We start from the raw sequence: 19,083 nt of genomic DNA, 5'->3' as shown, positions 1-19,083 counted from the left end.
AGAGGAAAAATGCTAACAAAAAAAAAGTCAAATGAAAAAAGAGGAATTGGGAACTACGTTTGACCTGATTCCTCAAAGAGGATACGTAGGCGCCTCACGGCTCGGTCACAGTGTACATGGTGTAATAAAAAAAATTTAAAAAAAAAATATAATAATAAATAATCCCCAAGCAAGAAACTGGGGCAAGAGTTGCGCTTGTTGTAAACAAATATGATTTCGAAGGTTGTAATTTTGAACCCCAAATTTATTTTGTTTTTTGAGCCTTTAATACCCTTTTTTTTCTAGCCTGTCCAAAAACCCACATTACGGTCCAAAAAAAGACCTTCTGACCAGTCTGCAAAAGATGTCAAGTCAGACAAATGAGAGTCTTACCGGCGAACATAACATTCTGTTCCACAGCAGAAAGGACTCTAATCTCCAGCAGAGAGAGTCATACCGGCAACACTCCAAATCCCCAGCTGGAAAGTGATACAAATGAGAGAGTCTTATCGGTGAAAATCTTCGCGGACACCATAAGGCGATGAAAGCTGAGAGAAAAACCAAAATGAGAGAGACTTGATAGTGAAAACCCTTCGGGCATTACAAGTCGAATAAGATTGAGAATCAGATGGGGAATTGCCAATTGAAGGTCTTGAAAGACGATTAACGACGGAGGATAGGCCACATATGCATGTCATGACCATTAGAGTCGGTGTCTGCGTTTGATAGGTTTTTATTTATAGTTTCTTTTGTTACAGAGTCATCTTTTTCATTTGTCTTTTATTCTGTTCCCTTTTATCTTTTCCTTTCACAGAAAATTCCCCAGTAGAGTCTGTTTGGTTAGAACCAGCGGGAAATGATTTCAAAATAGGCCATCATCTATCCAATCATGCAAGATGAGATCTGACTAGTACATCCAAGTGGTATAGTCAGCAAGGAACAAGCGCGAGGCCAGTGTCAAAAAAGATATCCCCAGCAAAAGGGAATTGACAAAAGGATTGACGAGTGTCAAGAGGGATATCCTTGCCAAAACCAAGGTTATAAACCTCAAGGACAAGGCCCATGAACAAAGCAAGGAAAGCAGTGAGCATGATTTGGGGAAATTCATACTAGACTAAAAGGTCGGGGAAAGGCTAGTTTCCAAACTATGCCACAAAAGAAGAGGGATATCCTCAGCAGAAAGGGATTATCCCCAGCAAATAATATCATCCTCAACAAGTTGTGGAACACACAGTAAGGAAGGAGAAAGGGAAAACCATCCCAGTAGGAGTATCACAACCAACCACCACGTTTTAAAACTAACAAAGTTTGTTTGATTTGAAACAGGTAAAGGAAATGGCATTGATGCCAGAAATGCATGCCACAAGGGATATCATCAAACTGTGGCAGAAAATTTTCCTTCCATTTAGAAAATTTTCTGGAAGTCAGGTACCCATTTGGGGAAGAATGAAGATAACACCAGTTTCGAAGGAAGTGGTCTTTGAACCAGTGTTGCCCCCAACACAATAAGTTTCAATGGAGGAAGTTGTTCCCCAGCAGATAGAACAAAGGGATGAAACTTGTGTTCACAAGAAACAAAAGGCCAGTATCATTCCCAATAGCCTTCCGAAGAGTGAAGCACTAGTTCTGAAGGAATCAGAATCCCCCAGCAGTGTTATCCTCGACAGCGTTATCCCCGACTGATAACATTTTATCCCCAACAGGTAAGTAAATAATTCCCCAACAGTGTTATCCCCAGCAGTTTCGAGGAGTCCAACACAAGTTTGGTGAAAATCGGTACCCTCAGCGGTTCCTTTCGGGGAAAAGCAAAACGAGACTTAAGGGAGGTAGTCTTCGAAGGAAGAAACTAAAAAAGAAAAGAAAAAAAAGGGGCAAGTAGTTTGCAGAGGAATGAAACATCCAACTCAAAAGGAAGTAATTCTGGAAGGAGTAAGATAATATATTTACTTAGCAGAGTTATCCTCAGCAGTGTTATCCCCAGCGGATCATCGAGATGTAGAAGCATCCTCGACAGAGTTTCGACCAAGTTTCAAGAGGGTCGGACAACCCAGAGTGGGTAAGGAAGAAAAGGAAAATTCATCCCCAACAAAATAATCCCCAGCAGTTTCGAGGGAAGACAACACATGTAAGTAAATAATTCAGGAAGAAGGAAATGGTTCACGCATAGGAGATGCATTTCCTCCTAAGTTTAGTTTACCCATAGGAGAGGCATTTCCTCCTAAGTTTTTTTTACCCATAGGAGATGCATTTCCTCCTAAGTTTGTTTTTACCAATAGGAGATTTCCTCCTAAGTTTGTTTTACCCATAGGAGATGCATTTCCTCCTAAGTTTGTTTTTTTTACCCATAGGAGATGCATTTCCTCCTAAGTTTAGTTTTACACATAGGAGAGGCATTTCCTCCTAAGTTTTGTTTTACCCATAGGAGATGCATTTCCTCCTAAGTTTTGTTTTACCCATAGGAGATGCATTTCCTCCTAAGTTTGTTTTTACCCATAGGAGAGGCATTTCCTTCTAAGTTTAGTTCCACCCATAGGAGAGGCATTTCCTCCTAAGTTTAGTTTCACCCATAGGAGAGGCATTTCCTCCTAAGTTTAGTTTTGCCCATAGGAGACGTATTTCCTCCTAAGTTTGTTTTAGTTTCACCCATAGGAGATGCATTTCCTCCTAAGTTTAGTTTCACCCATAGGAGATGCATTTCCTCCTAAGTTTGTTTCACCCATAGGAGAGGCATTTCCTCCTAAGTTTGTTTTTTTACCCATAGGAGATGCATTTCCTCCTAAGTTTATTTTACCCATAGGAGAGGCATTTCCTCCTAAGTTGTTGTTGAAATCAGGAGTCCGCCTGGAGAATAGAGACATTCAATTTTCAATTTAGCAATCAGGAGTCCGCCTGGAGAACAGAGACATACTTTTCAAGTTTGACGTCAGGAGTCCGCCTGAAGAACAAAGACACACAGTTTAAATTTTAAAAGTCAGGAGTCTGCCTGGAGAATAGAGACATTCCATTTCAAAGTTAGCAATCAGGAGCCCACCTGGAGAATAAGGGAATACAATTCAAATTCTAAGTAGTCAGGAGCCCCCTGAAGAATAGAATGGCGATTTATTGGTTGAAATCTCGCCAACCTAAAAAAAGGAGTGGCATTTTTAAATTTGTTGTTGAAGTTGGGAGCCCGCCCAGATAACAGAGGCATACATTTCAGTCTTTATATTTCAAGCGTTGAAGTTAGGAGCCCGCCCAGATAACAGAGGCATATATTTCAGTCTTTATATTTCAAGCATTGAAGTTGGGAGCCCGCCCAGATAACAGAGGCATACATTTCAGTCTTTATATTTCAAGCATTGAAGTTGGGAGCCCTCCCAGATAACAGAGGCATACATTTCAGTCTTTATATTTCAAGCGTTGAAGTTGGGAGCCCACCCAGATAACAGAGGCATACATTTAAGTCTTTATATTTCAAGCGTTGAAGTTGGGAGCCCGCCCAGATAACAGAGGCATACATTTCAGTCTTTATATTTCAAGCGTTGAAGTTAGGAGCCCGCCCAGATAACAGAGGCATACATTTCAGTCTTTACATTTCAAGAGTTGAAGTTGGGAGCCCACCCAGATAACAGAGGAATACATTTCAGTCTTTTCATTTCAAGCATTGAAGTTGGGAGACCGCCCAGATAACAGAGACATACATTTCAGTCTTTTTATTTCAAGCATTGAAGTTGGGAGCCCGCCCAAATAACAGAGGAATACATTTCAGTCTTTTCATTTCAAGTGTTGAAGTTGGGAGCCCGCCCAGATAACAGAGGCATACATTCAGTCTTTACATTTCAAGAGTTGAAGTTGGGAGCCCGCCCAGATAACAGAGGAATACATTTCAGTCTTTTCATTTCAAGCATTGAAGTTGAGAACCCACCCAGATAACAGAGGCATACATTTCAGTCTTTTCATTTCAAGTGTTGAAGTTGGGAGCCCGCCCAGATAACAGAGGAATACATTTCAGTCTTTTCATTTCAAGCATTGAAGTTGGGAGCCCGCCCAGATAACAGAGGCATACATTTTAGTCTTTTCATTTCAAGTGTTGAAGTTGGGAGCCCGCCCAGATAACAGAGGAATACATTTCAGTCTTTTCATTTCAAGCATTGAAGTTGGGAGCCCGCCCAGATAACAGAGGCATACATTTCAGTCTTTTCATTTCAAGTGTTGAAGTTGGGAGCCCGCCCAGATAACAGAGGCATACATTTCAGTCTTTATATTTCAAGCATTGAAGTTGGGAGCCCGCCCAGATAACAGAGGCATACATTTCAGTCTTTATATTTCAAGCGTTGAAGTTGGGAGCCCGCCCAGATAACAGAGGCATACATTTCAGTCTTTAATTTTCAAGTGTTGAAGTTGGGAGCCCGCCCATATAACAAAGGAATACATTCAGTCTTTAATTTCAAGTATTGAAGTTGGGAGCCCGCCCATAGAACAGAGGCATACATTTCAAGATCAAGTCAGAGGACAATAAAACAGAGGGTTACAATAGGAATCCCCAGCAGGAAACAACAAAATTTCCCGGCACCGGGAGACAGAAGGTTGCAACAAGAGGTCACAGTACAAACTCAAGTACATGTGTCAAAAGAAGAAAAGCACCGGAAGAAATGCAAGCAGACAAGGAAGCAAGACAACAAAAACAAATTGTACTCTAGCCTAGCTTCTTGTTTCTTTTAAGCATGGTGTAACAAGGAGATCGGTAAGCAGTGGTAATAGCATGCAACAACAGTAACATTGCAGTCCGACGGTAGTCCCAGCTACCAAAACTTCCCGAACTACATTTACCTGATTCCTGTTTAGCCCAGGATATGTAGGAAACCTTTGAAGCAAAGGTCCGTTCAAATCTTTTTCAAAAAAAAAAATAAAAAAAAATGCTTCACACGGAGTACTCGGATGGGCAAAAATCGCTCGCTTTATCTTTGCACGAAAACCCTTCGTGTCTTCGGGCAAAGAGGGGCAGCTGTAAGCACGTGATTTTTGCCCAATATGATAATTACTCCCAAAAATTCAAAAATAAAATAATTTTCCTTGGTGTGGAATTTCTGTGATATTTTGTGATATTTTGAATAATTATTTGTATTTGTCTGTGCGTGTTTATTTGCTAAATTAATAAAAAATACAAAAATATGTCGCATTTTGCATGTAGGATTTAATTCTACAATTGTTAGTAATTAAATTTGTTTTACAAAAATTAAAAATTACAAAAATAGGCATCGTTTGCATTTTTAGCATTTAATGTCCAAATATACAATTTTATGCTTAATTATTACTTAATTGTGCGTTAATTGTTATTGGGAGTTAATTTGCGCTTTTATAACTTAATTTAATTCTTAATAATAGTTTAAGTATTTTTATAATTTAGTTTTAGAGAAATAAAAGAAGAAAAGAGAGCGAAAATATAAAGAAAGTCGGAATTGGGCCTCTTCTTCGATTTCAAGCCACAGGCCCAAAAAATGGCCCAATCTTCCCTACGACCCAGTCCATTTCGAACTGGGTCGACCCAGTCCATAACCCAACACCCCTATTATCTTACAAACAACACAAAACAAAAAGAAAAAATGAAGAAAACCCTAATGCTAACCCATCCGCCACCCCCCACTTTTGCTTCTTCTTCTCCAAGTTTCTCCAAAGGTCATCCATGGCTGCCCCCCCACAAACCCCAGCCTGCAATGTCGACCACCCTCCCCACGAACACCCCCTCACCCCGTCACACTCACGCACACACGCACCAACAACTCCATAGCTGCCCTCCTCCATCAAGCTTCGTCATCGTCGAGTTTGAGCTCATCCATGGCTTCCCCTACTGCGTTCAGCTGCTTCTCCTTCTTGCTGCGTTCAGCTGCTACTTCTTCTTCGTGTTTTGGTCGTCATCCATGTCGCTGCTGCTTCTGTTTCAACCAAACGACCTCCGAACGCGACCGAACTGCTGTTGCTCGCGCAGCTGCGTTCAGCAACCTCACGTCCAAACACGCCTATCGCCGTTGCTTCTTCGTCATTACTGTCCCTTCCAGCTCGAACTGGTTTCAGCTGGGTTGATGTTGCCGCGTCCAGCTCCCCGCACGTTCACTGTTTTGCTTCGTCTTCCTCGTCTGCTGTCGCGACTGCGTCTTCTCTTCGTCGCCGCGGCTGTCGCCGCTACTTCCTACGTCGTGTTGCTGCTGTTTGTCGCAGCAGGTGTTGGACGGACTGCTGCTGCTGCTCGTCGCGACAGTAGCTGCGGACTGCTTCTACTTCTTCTTCGTCTTCGTCGTCCTTCGTTCGAGCTTTGGTCGAGGCTTGGACAGATTTGTTTACAATCGAAGTTCTTCGTTGATTCATCTCCGGTTAGTTGTTTTTGAGTTTTATTTTGTCCATATTTCATTTTTATATTTCTCGAAGTTAAAATCGTTAAATATTTGATTCTTGTTTTGTTCGTTGTTCATCGTTGAAATAATTTTCTAGTTTGTTCATGTGTTTTGTTGATTTTAATTTTCAGATTCAAATGGTAAATTAATTAAGTTATTTTTCATGTTTATTTCATGTTTGTATTGTTGTTAGAATAAATATTTGTTAGTTTGATGTTTGTTAGATTCAAATTGAAATTTAATTGATTATTTCTTCAATTTGTTTCATGTGTTTATGTATTTTTAGAAATTGTTAATATTGTTAAGTTCAAGTTTAAGTTCATAATTGTTTCTAACAACAAATCTTGTTATTTGTCTAAAAAAAATTTAGTTGTGTTGAAGGAAATATATTGATTTAATCGTTTGAATCCGTCATGCTTGTTGTTTAATATAGATTTAATTCATGTTCATACTTTGTTTGATTGTTCTTGAATCCGAAATTTGTATAGCTTGATTTCTTGTTTACCATTTGTGATTATTTCTTGAATTTGTCTCATAAAGTTTAATATAGGAATTGTTGGTTGTAATGTTGTTAGAATTGATTTTAAGTTCAATATGATTGAATTTAGAAATCTAAATATACTTGTTTGTTGTTGTTGAATCCGAAAATAGGATTGTTTGTTGCTAAAATATTGTTCAATCAAATTTTAGTTGTTCTTTGTTGTTCAATTTGTGTTCATGTGATTTGTTGTTGAAATGTTGAAGAAATCATGTTCATGTGATTTGTTGTTTAAACATTGTTAGAAATTGATCATATTGTCTATATTTTGGTTAAGTTTGATTAATTGATTGTTATAGCTGATGGGGTAGTTTGGTAATTTATAGTACTTTCGGGGGTAAAATAGTAATTTGTAATAGGGTCGGAGGGGTAGTTTAGGAATTGTACATTTTGTAATTGTTTATATGAAGCATGGGGGACAAAATGAATTGGGGTGGGTTGTGATATAGTTGTTTAATATAAAGGGGGGACAAGACAAAATTTAGTGGGGGGAATCTTGTATTATTTTATGTTAGGCATGGGGGACAAAATATAATGGGGTGGTGTGATATGTTTATTTAATGTAATGGGGATGAGTGGGAAGATAATGGGTTGGGTAGAGAAAAAGTATTGATTTTAATTAATTGAAAGATTTATGGGATGAGTTATAAGAAGTCTTGAAATCAGAATAGACAAGGGAGAGAATACAGATAGAGAAAAAAAATCTGACAGAAAGGGAATAAGAGAGAGAAAAAAGGGCTGAACATTTAAGAGAGAGAAAATTCCGAAAAAATATTTAAACTTTCAAATAAAAAAAAACTAAAAAATATTCTGCTTTCTATCATTGTTTGAAATTAACATTAATTGTTGTTGTGTCATAAAAGCTTGAAGTTTTTGTTTTGGGATTAATACTCCACCGGTTTGCAAACTCTGTTCCTGGGTTGTTACTGTTGCTGGATTGTTGCTGCTGTGCTGTATTGTTATTACTGCTGCTGTATTGTTATTACTGCTGCTGATTCTCATCTTCATTTTCTTTTGCTTCCAATATCAGGTACACAACTGACACGCTGGTTATTGTAATCCGAAATATGAAGCATGAATACGAAAAAATGAAGAGTTGAAATTCTGAATTATATTTAATTATATTCTGAATTTTATTTGTATGTATAAATTATTTAGCTTGCAAAAAATCAGAATCATGTAGATATTTAATACATATAGTGGAACATTCGACGATAGCTTAACAAATGAACTATCTACATCTATTGCCTAAAAATAAATAAATGGTGTAGTAATTCCGTCGAGTCAAAAATCAAACGAATAGGCCATCTAGTAGGAAGTTGGTAGAAATATTGTTTAGTTAAATAATATTGGTTAATTTCAGCATGTAAATGGTCTAGGATTAAAATTAGAATTGCTATGTTTTTTTTTAATTTGACAAACTGAGAACATGCCTAGTATAATGTAACTAGGTAATAACATGTAAATAAATTAAGATATTTCTCCTTTATTTTGTAGAGACAAATTTCAATAAAAAATGTAGGCATTTTAGGACTGTCCTTTTAAAAATAAAATGAGATGAGCCTCGCCCAATAAAATGCACTAATTGCGGGGCCCTCAATAAATATTTAATTGAGTATTTAGAATTCGGGATGGACTGTTTAGTGAATTCCACAGTCTTACCCATAAATAATAATACGCTAATCGCTTTAGGCACGATTTAATAATAATACATTCTTAAACACGGGTGCGCATTTATGCAACCCAAATCCAAATCCCAAAACATTGAATAAAAATACGTTCCGGATTGCGGGTGCATTTTATGTGACGCAATCCAAAGACATGTTTTTAAACAATGTTCACATTCTTGTAAAAATAATTAAAAAATAATAAAAGCGGTAAAAATATAAAATTTGCACATAAGTTCATATTTTGTATAAAATCAGATAATCAAGCCGAATATAACAGTTGAGCGACCGTGCTAGAACCACGGAATTCGGGAATGCCTAATACCTTCTCCCGGGTTAACAGAATTCCTTATCCGGATTTCTTGTTCGCAGACTGTAATACAGAGTCATTCTTTTCCTCGATTCGGGATTAAATTGGTGACTTGGGACACCCTAAATCTCCCAAGTGGCGACTCTAAAATAAATAAATAAATCTCGTTTCGATTGTCCTTTAATTGGAAAAAACTCCCTTGTACCCCCCGCGGGGGCGGAAAAAGGAGGTGTGACAACTTGCGTAAATCATCGGTGTTGGTTTTCAAGTTATCCGAGATCGATTTAGAAGAATGAACTTCAAGATTTGAGTTCTAAGTCGGAAGAGTTGACGAGTTTGACTTTTTAGCATTTGACCTCGGAATTAATTTCGTCAATTTCGTTAGCTCCGTTGGGTGACTTTGGGACGTAGGAGCGCATCTAGATTGTAATTTGGAGGTCCGTAGTTGAATTAGTCTTGAAATGGCGAAAGTTAGATTTTTTGAGAAGTTTGACCGGGAGTGGACTTTTTAATATCGGGGTCGGATTCCGATTTCGGAACTTGGAATAGGTCCACAATGTCAAATGTGACTTGTGTGCAAAATTTGAGGTCAATCGGACGTGATTTGATAGGTTTCGACATCGGTTATGGAAGTTTGAGGTTTCAAGCCCATTAAGCTGGAATTGATGTGCGATTCATGTTTTTGTATTGTTTGATGTGGTTTGACAGCTCGATTGAGTTTGTATGGTGTTTTAGAACTTGATGGTACCTTTGGTTGAGGTCGCGGGGGCCTCGGTTGTATTTTGGGTGAGTTTTGAGCGAGTTCGAGCATTTAGGCACTCTAACGTTGTTCCGGATCATGGTGGGCATGGACCACACATTTTTGAGCACCGTAGCACTTGAAAAATTGTGGACCGCGGCAGAATTTCGCGGATAGCACAAGTTAGTCTGCGGCCGCGCTCCTGAAGAATTCGCAGGTTCGTTGGTCCGACTTCGGAAGCCTATATCTTTTGATATATATAAGGAAATTTGAGATGATTCAAAAATGAAAGTTGTAGTCCTTCGTATCTAGTTTCCAGAAAGATAAAAAAATTATCATTTGGGCATTGTACAGAAAGTTATGACCAAAATACTAAGTCCTGTCAGTGCAGCCACCAAAAGTGTGTCCGCACCACTTTTTCGCGACCGCGGGGGCTTGAATTTTGCCGACACGCCTGGATTTTCGCAGACCGTATATTGGAGAGTAGAGGGTGCACTATATATACGGGATTTAGGGTATTATTTCACATCTTGGACCTAGGGAGCTCGGTTTGTGGCAAGTTTTTGAGGGGTTTTCAAGAAATTCACCGGGGTAAGTGATTCTAACTCGGATTTGGTTAATATACATGAATATATCCCTGATTTTATCATTTGATTATTACTTTGAGGTGAACATTTGGAAAAAATTGTAGAAACTTCATAAAATGAACTTTTGGGATTTGAAAGTCGATTCGAAATCGGAATTGAGTGAAATTAGTATGGTTAGTCTCGTAATTAAATGGGTTGTCGGATTTTGTGAGTTTTGTCGAGTTTCGAGGCATGGTACTGGGTGTGATTTTGGTTGGATTTGGGATTTGATGTAGAATTAAATCTTTGTCAATTGTCGTTACCTCCTTGGGTTTATTTGATGTATTTGAGTTGCTTTTGGCTAGTTTTGAGCCGTTCGAAGGTCACTAAGCGCGGAATGGCATTTTTGGAGCATTGCTTGGCTTGTTCAAGGTAAGTGTTTTGCCTAACTTTGTTGACGAAATTTTTCCTCCTATTTGTCATTGTTTGCTACATGCGGGGGTGATACATATATGAGGTGATGAACATATATGTATGTGCCGAGGTTAATCATGCTCGGGGGTAGATTGTGCTATAATTGTGTCTTGTAGGATTACATAACTTCCTTGCTTCATGCTTCACTTGATTTACCGATGTTAAGAATGTAGTATTAAATGTTGGTAATCAAGAATTAGCTCAATATAACTTGATCGAATTTGGTAGAATTTTGAGAATACATTGATGTGTCTAATTCGGTCATCTCTATGCGAGATCATTATTACATTACTACGGCCCATATTCATGAAATACTAGACTTTATGCTTGCGTTGTGGATCATTGCGAGAATTGTGGAAGTATTTGAATAATATGGTTCTCGAGGGTTGTTGAATCATTATTGATTTGGAAGGATGGGATTGGAATTTATTTGAAATATTTGTTAAAACACTCTCCTTGATATTATTTGTGATTCCTACCTTATTTGTCATTGATACTCATATGCTTGGTAAGGAAGAGTGTAAAGCACGAAGGGTGATGTCGTGCCAATGTTTATACATTATCATGTGAGGGAGAGTGTAAAGCACGAAGGGTGATGTCGTTCCATACATTGAGAGTAAAAGCACGAAGGGTGATGCCGTGACATATTATTGAGAGTAAAAGCACAAAGGGTGATGCCGTGCCACATTATTGAGAGTAAAAGCATGAAGGGTGATGTCGTGCCATATCATTTGAGAGTTAAAGCATGAAGGGTGATGCCGTGCCATTCATTTATGTCGTTATTCTTGTATGTTATCGTGAGGTCATGTAACGATGGGTGTTTTCGTGCAGACGAGGATGAGGAATATGCATTATGTTTGATATCAGTCTTCTGTGTATATGTTCTTGTCTTTACCTTGAACTGTTATGTCATAATTATGGATTTGAAGTGATTTATTGCCATTGTTCTGTCATGATCTCCATCTCAATTGTTGTTGTGTTGCTCATACCTTCTACTTGCTTAACTTGAAAATACCATGCCTATTTCCTGCTTTTATAATTATACTCATGTTGTATCTATTTTTTTGCACCTTAGTGTAAGCCTTCCACTATGCTAGTCATTCATGTCTTTACTTGTTAACTTGTAAAGATCTTGTGTTTCAATCTTGTTTGCTATATTTATACTTAGGCCTCCACTGTACTAGTTAATTGAAGCTGATACTCTTTGTTTTCCTATTGGTTGTTATTACTCACGTGCTTTCCGCCTAATCTTTTACTGTTGCCCACATGTATATCCTCGTCCATTGTTATTACTTGCGTATTTCCTAATTTGTAATTCCTATTATCGTGTTTTTGTCATCTGGTTGGTTCTGATATACGTATATTTGGGAAGGATGAGTTGAACGCATGAAGGGTGTTGCCGTGCTAATTTATTTGTCATATAAATTTATTTATATATGGTGAGGATGAGATAGAAGCACGAAGGGTGTTACCGTGCCATTTGAATTACTATCTTGGATACATTTCTCATATTAGGAAGGATTGTAAATCTTGTACTGTGATTCATGCCAGTAATTGTTGACTGTCTCGCAGAGTTGTATACGGTACTTTTATCTGTTATATTTTGAACTGCCTATATTGTTAGTCTAAGGTACATGTTATAACAATAAACATCTTTTAACTAAAGCCTCGTCATTACCTCAACGAGGTTAGACAAAATTCTTGCAGTACATGGGGCCGGTTGTACTGATACTGCACTTCTGCACATTTCGTGCAGATTTTGGAGCGGCGCTGCTAGTAACGTCGGGCAGTGATTCGAAAGATGTTTGTGCATTTGGTTATAGCTGCCACTTGTCCTTGGTAGTTTAGATTATTGCTAATATGTTTATGAAACCTTCAAATAGAACGTGTATTTATTTGTATCAGTTTTGAAATTCCAAATCTTATAAGCTCGTGATTCGTACTACCAGGTCTTGGTAATTTCATAAATGCTCAGTTATCTATTCTCTTTTCTCTTATAACCTCATTTGGGTTGTGTCTTACCTAGCAGGTTGAGTTAGGTGCCATCATGACTTTTGATTTTTATGTCATGACACATTGGTTTATGAGTTACTTTTTCATAGTATTATAATATTTGGGTTGTTGCTTATATGGTGAAAACCATATCGATTGAGGTTCTATGTTGCATTTGACGTGACTTGTTAGTTGAGCAGCTTTTACTATATGATCCAAAGTTTATAACCCTGGAATTAGCGTGATCGGATTTGGATCAGGAATATGTGGAAGAGAAAGCTTTTAGGCAGTCTAAAAGAAGCAATGCTTCTTATCGGACAAATGGAATATATGATTTGTTGATATGGTGATTGCTTGTGAGTTTCTATAGGGTTCTTTGAGCATTATCAATGTTACAAAGGTTTGAAATAAGGATTTATCTGAGATGAGGTATTTTATCAGGTACATGGTTTGATAATGAGCAGTTATTGCGATAGAAAAATATTTTCATGGTATATGAGTTATGAGATACATCATGGGGTTACATCTTGGAAGTAAATTTATAACTCGATATAGGTTAATGAATTGATATAGTGAATATATACAAGAATCGAATCTTGAAGGCTTATGAACCAAGGTTAAAGGCGGAATCTTCATTAAAGATGTGTTAATGAATTTATATGGATGGAGGTGACATGGCATCACCCATGAGAATGAGTCGGATGAGTTTATATAGGTATTTGATAGCTTTGAAATGACTCTTGACATGTTTGAGGATGAACAAATATTTAAGTGGGAAAAAATATAACGACCTAACCGGTTGTTTTGAGTTGTAGCAACTCCTTCTGTGATTTAAGCCTTCCCGTAGGGCCATTTAATATTTTATGACTTATGATTATAAGTGATTTTGGTCCAAAGAGGTTTGGAAGTGATTTAGAATACTTAGTTTCTAAATGTAAGCTTTAAATTGGAAGAGTATACCAAAATTTAGTTTTAGGTGAACAGACTCGGAATGAAGTTAATAGTTCCATAGATTTGTATGATAATTTTGGAATTAGTTACGTTCGGATTTGGTGTTGGAGGTTCCAAGTCATATGGGAATGAGTATGGGTAGAATTAGTTATTTTAGAATCAAGACAGAGAGTGAGGTACTTAAAATTTGATTGAATGGACTAAGTTTTTGGGAGATACATCTTATAGCCTTAGACAATGCAAGGCCATGAAAACTCACAAGCTTAGACAATGCAAGGCATTGTCCATGGCAATAACCTTAGCACCTCTGACAGTGCAAGGCCGTGTAGTTTTGGCGCCTCTAATGATGGCCCACCAACAATTTTTATCTGAGCTACTTTTATTTCCTCCTCAATTTTTGGGACATGATCACTTCTTTAAATCCTACCTCGTTCTCTGCAACCCCAAACGTGAAAATTTGCTCTAGAAATGGAAGTTCTCAAGAACCCTACTTCTTCAAATATCCCTCCATCATCCAAGGTAAGTTCTAACAATGGTTCTAAGTTAATTTCAATTCTCCAACACCTTATTAACATGGGAAAATCCTTCAAATCATTACATATTCTATCGAGATACCATTGTTTAGAAACGAAACCATATAACCCGAATTCAAGAGGATTGAACTTCAAAAAGGTAATGCTTCTACTCCCTAATCATTTATAACTATGAATTGCTGAGTTTTTGGGAGAATAGTAGATGTGTTTGATAAACAGAATCAAATAAACTATGCTAGGGTTTTGAGTTGTAGACTTAAGATTGTTATAATCATTTGAGTGATGAGAAATGGTATTAATTACATCTATTTCGAATTGTAGAACCATCTAGAAGTAGTGGAATATGAATTGGGTGAAGAAAAGACTATTAATGAGGGCTATGGGGCTTTACACCATAAGGTATTTGATAAAATGCCTAAGTGACTAAAACATGAGCATTAGTGTTGATATTGGTTCCTCTTGATATATATTGTGATAGATTATTGTTGAAAGAGGCGAAGAACATTGTAATACGCTTAAAAAGGGCCAGACTCAAGGTATGTGAGGCTAACTCTATATGTTTGGGAATGTTAATGATTATTTCTACATTATGTTTCTTTTACAACATTACTAATTGTCTCATAAATATAGTTAATCTTAGTTCCTTGAATAGTTGCAGGACTTCTATTCTCTAGCTTCGTAATTCGTTCATAACTTTGATTCCGAACGTTGTGAGATCATATAATCAATATAGACTTCTGTTTTATACTCATAATTCTCAGTCTAGATTACTCAGCATGTCATAAACAATTGAAAATTCATGTTTCATAATCAATACATGTCCCAATCTAGTCCTATTCCAGTATCATGTTACTTAGTATTTCAGCATCATGTATTGAATATGATTCTCAGTTCCTGATTTTAAATTCCTGAATGTTGAACACCTATATTTAGGCTTGAGGCTGTAGTTTATTTTTTATGCATATTTGGGTCTCAGTCTATAGTTTATGCTTTATATATCTTTTGGCTTAAGGTCTTAGTTATGTATACGTATATTTTGGGCCCGAGGCCGTAACTTGTGCACATATATATTGGGACTGAGGCTGTAGTTTATTCAGATAAACATGTGATTTATCATTCAAAATAGGGAGTATTCATATCCTTACTTCCTTTGTTTCAGCTATCAGTTATCAGTTATCATTTCAGTTTCAGTAGTTATCATTTCAGTTATCGGTTATTATTTGAGTTATCAGTTATTAGTTATCATTTCAATTTCAGTTTCAGCAGTTATCAGTTCTTAGTTATTAGCTCAATTTCAGTTTCAACATTTACAATTCTTTATTTCAGTTGCTTTACATACCAGTGCAATTCACATGTACTGATTTCCCTTTCGCCCGGAGCATGCATCTCACCATGCAGATAATGATTTACAGGTTGACGATTCAGAGAGCTAGAATTCTCGTACCAGCTATTTGGTATTCGGGGCACTGTCATTACTTTAAAGTCTTCAGTATTTTTAGAGTCAATTTTCAAAATTTCATTAGAGGCTTCATAGACTAGAGTAACGGTTAGACGGCGTCACAAGCTTTTTATGTTCAGCAACATTGGCTACCGATATATTTCAGACTTATGTTAGTGATTTCGCACTTTTATATCATTCAGATTTTCAATATATCAGCATGTGTTTCTTTATCTTCCGCATGCACTATGTTATGATATCACATGCTAATTCAGGCAGCCAGTTAACTCGCTCAGTCGCATGTAGTCAGGTACCGGGTGTCATGTAACGTCGAGGCCTAGGTTCGGGGCGTGATACCCAATTTTGTTTGAAGCACCTGTCTTCAAATCCCATTGGTGCACTTTGTCACCAACATTTAATTTTGTTGAAGCACCTATACAACTCACGTTGATGCACTTTATCACCAACATCTAATTTGTTGATGTATCTGTCTTCAACTAATGTTGATGGACTTTGTCACTAACATCCATTTGCTGATACAGCTATCACCATCTCCCAAATTATTTTTTTAATAGCTACTCTCCAAGTTTTTAGAGAAGAGTTTCTTCCTCTTGTGTCATATTGGCTAGTACCTATTTTATGTAATATAATATTTTCTTCGATTATTCTTAACATGATTATTTTTTATGCATATATTATTCGCCAAACGTTTGCCAACATACTTATTGGCCAGACATTTGGCATACATTTGGTAGTACCACTCGCTGACAACGGAAGCTACTTGATTCTCTCCCAATATGGTAGAAGCTCTAATACTAATATGAAGAAAAAATATTTATTTTAAATCTTTGAAAGATCTCTACAATTCTTTATTTCTCCTCCACATATGAAAATAACTAGTGGCACCCTTATTTGTAATAGTACGAGACCTATTTTAACTAGAAACATGAAAATATATTCCTATATAATTCATACTATAATTCCCAATTAAACATGAATTGAATGAACTTGTAAATACCAAGACCTAAATAGTTTTGGTCTCCTACTATAATTTTAAATTAGTTTTCCAACAGAATTATATCATATGAATTTTTTTGCCAATAAACTTATTAGTCGAACATTTCTAACGGATGGAGGAGATTCAGGGTAAGGAAATTAAAGGTGAGAATCGAATCTTGTATTAGTATTTAGAATGCAAGTTCGGTATGAAATGCTATTACGTGCAGGGAAAAAACACTTCTAAAGTATACTTGGTTCAAAAGTCGTAGCTAGAATCCTGACTGCATCAAACTTCAGAACTTGGCCATGATGCTTGGGAATAAAGTCGTGGAGTAAATATAAAAAACAAAAAAGGGGACAGTTTGGTACACTAAGCTTCCCTTATATGTGGGTTCGGGAAAGAGTCAGACCAAAAGGGTCTATTGTATATCGGGAAGAGCCGGACTATAAGGGTCTATTGTACGCAACGTTATCTTACATTTCTGCAAGAGGAGGTTTCCACGGCTTGAAGCCGCTATACGCAGGGTCGGGGGAAGGACCGGACCACAAGAGTCTATTGTACGCAGTCTTACCCTGCAATTCTGCAAGAGGCTATTTCCACGGCTTGAACCGTGACCTCCTGATCACATGACACCAACTTTACTAGTTACGTCAAGGCTCCCTTTTTCGTGGAATGGATATATATCATTAAATCCTTATACACCGTGAGATAAAACCGTTAAAACAGCCAAAAAGAATTGGAGGGAAACGAACTAATGTGTAAACTTTTCTGCCAAGTAAAAGCTACAAACATGAAGAAGATTTGACCATCTGAAAGGATGCACTACAATGGAATTTCTGCAGACCGTGGTTTATGAAAGATTTTAAGAATTTTATTCACTCAAATTTTCATGTATAAAAAAAAAAGTTAATTAAAACACCAAAATTATAAAATGACAAATAACTCATCTTCTTCTTGTACCTGTTTCCAGCATCCCTATTATTAGTCTTCTTAATCTTTCAGCATTAATTAGCATATTACATGGCCTACATATCCTCAAACTCAATCCTAAAATTCTTATTTTTTTCATTTGGTCAGCGGTGAGCTGTTCACGGGTTTCATCCAAGAACATGCTAAATTTTTTAATCCTACGTCAAGATATAGGATTTTTAATGGATATGTGACCTATTAAAAAAAACTGTACTAATATTTATACAATGTCATACTTTTCAAATTATTAGTTAGCACATGAACCACAAACTATTTGAATAAACATTTAAAAAGTTCATTTATCATCATTTCCTTCTCTCACACATTTTCTCATGACTACCCAACCATTTGTGTTATTCTATGTTTATATATTTGGAGCTAGCTCGTTCATTTAAATGTAAAAGTGACAAGGAAAAAACAAGGAAGAAATGGAGAAACTTTTGTTGATGATTTGCTTGTTAAAAGCAATAACCATTCCTTCAACTCATGGGCTTGATCAAAGTCCAAAAGGAGTGGAAAAATGGTTCAAGAACCTTCCCCATGCAACAGAAAAAATGACCAAACTTCACTTCTACTTTCATGATACTGTGACTGCGAAAAAACCATCAGCAATCCAAATAGCCCAAGCCAATATTACCTTTCAATCACCAACTCTTTTTGGCCTATTGAGGATGTTTGACAACTCAATGACTGTCCAGCCAGATCCCAATTCAAAAGAAATAGGTCGAGCCGAAGGGATTTATGGCTCGGCCTCGTTTGAAGATATAGAACTTCTTATGACTCTCAATCTCGTGTTCACCAAAGGCAAGTACAATGGTAGCACACTCAGTATCCTCGGACACAATCGGATATTTCATGAGTATAGGGAGTTACCTATTGTTGGTGGTTCGGGTGTTTTCCGGCTAGCACGAGGGATCGCCACCGCGAAAACTTTCTGGGCTAGTAACGCCACGCAGAATGCAATAGTTGAATACCATGTTGTGGTTTTGCATTATTGAACTCTCCCTTGTTTACTTTGATTTTTCATGTTGTTTCATGTGATTCAAATAATTGGAACACTTGTAAATTTCGGTGTGTTTTGAATGACATAAAGCATATTTTGCTGTTTGAGTGCATTAAATTGCGAGCTAGATTACATTGTTGCAAGTAACAATTTAATGATGTATCCCGTAATTGCTGACTTTTGCTAGATGTTAGTTGTCTTTCTCTACCTCATATTTTTTTTAATCTTCTGTCAGCTAACTAGGTGGGGATTGAAAAGATGATAAAGGCACTATCTTTAGATTTATTAAAGTCCATGGTTTACACATTAATTTAAAAAATATTAAGCAGACCGAGGTGTTATTTTTTATTTGTGAATTGTGATGTACGTGAAGTGGTAAATAAAATACAAAATGTTTATGAAGACATCTTTGAGGACACTATTATATTTTATTTTATTTTCATGTTTTCGGTAAAGCAATGAGATCAGTTACATCATTTTGATAAAGACATGCTAGAAGAGAAAATACAAAAACAGACGTAACATAATACTCGAAGAGTTAACCAGAAACTGGAGC

General features: G+C 37.0%; 1 protein-coding gene across 1 annotated transcript; it reads left to right on the top strand.

The window, feature by feature from the left end:
- The first annotated feature begins 17,802 nt into the window (after positions 1-17,802).
- LOC104214442 (dirigent protein 22-like) lies at positions 17,803-18,654 on the top strand. Its single transcript, XM_009764099.2, has one exon. The coding sequence runs from the start codon at positions 17,953-17,955 to the stop codon at positions 18,520-18,522; it is 570 nt and encodes a 189-aa protein (XP_009762401.1). The 5' UTR covers positions 17,803-17,952; the 3' UTR covers positions 18,523-18,654.
- The last annotated feature ends 429 nt before the right edge of the window (positions 18,655-19,083 follow it).

The sequence above is a fragment of the Nicotiana sylvestris genome, chromosome 2 (assembly GCF_000393655.2).
Source record: "Nicotiana sylvestris chromosome 2, ASM39365v2, whole genome shotgun sequence".
NCBI classification, from domain to species: domain Eukaryota; kingdom Viridiplantae; phylum Streptophyta; class Magnoliopsida; order Solanales; family Solanaceae; genus Nicotiana; species Nicotiana sylvestris.
This window is presented reverse-complemented; position numbering and strand designations above follow the sequence as displayed.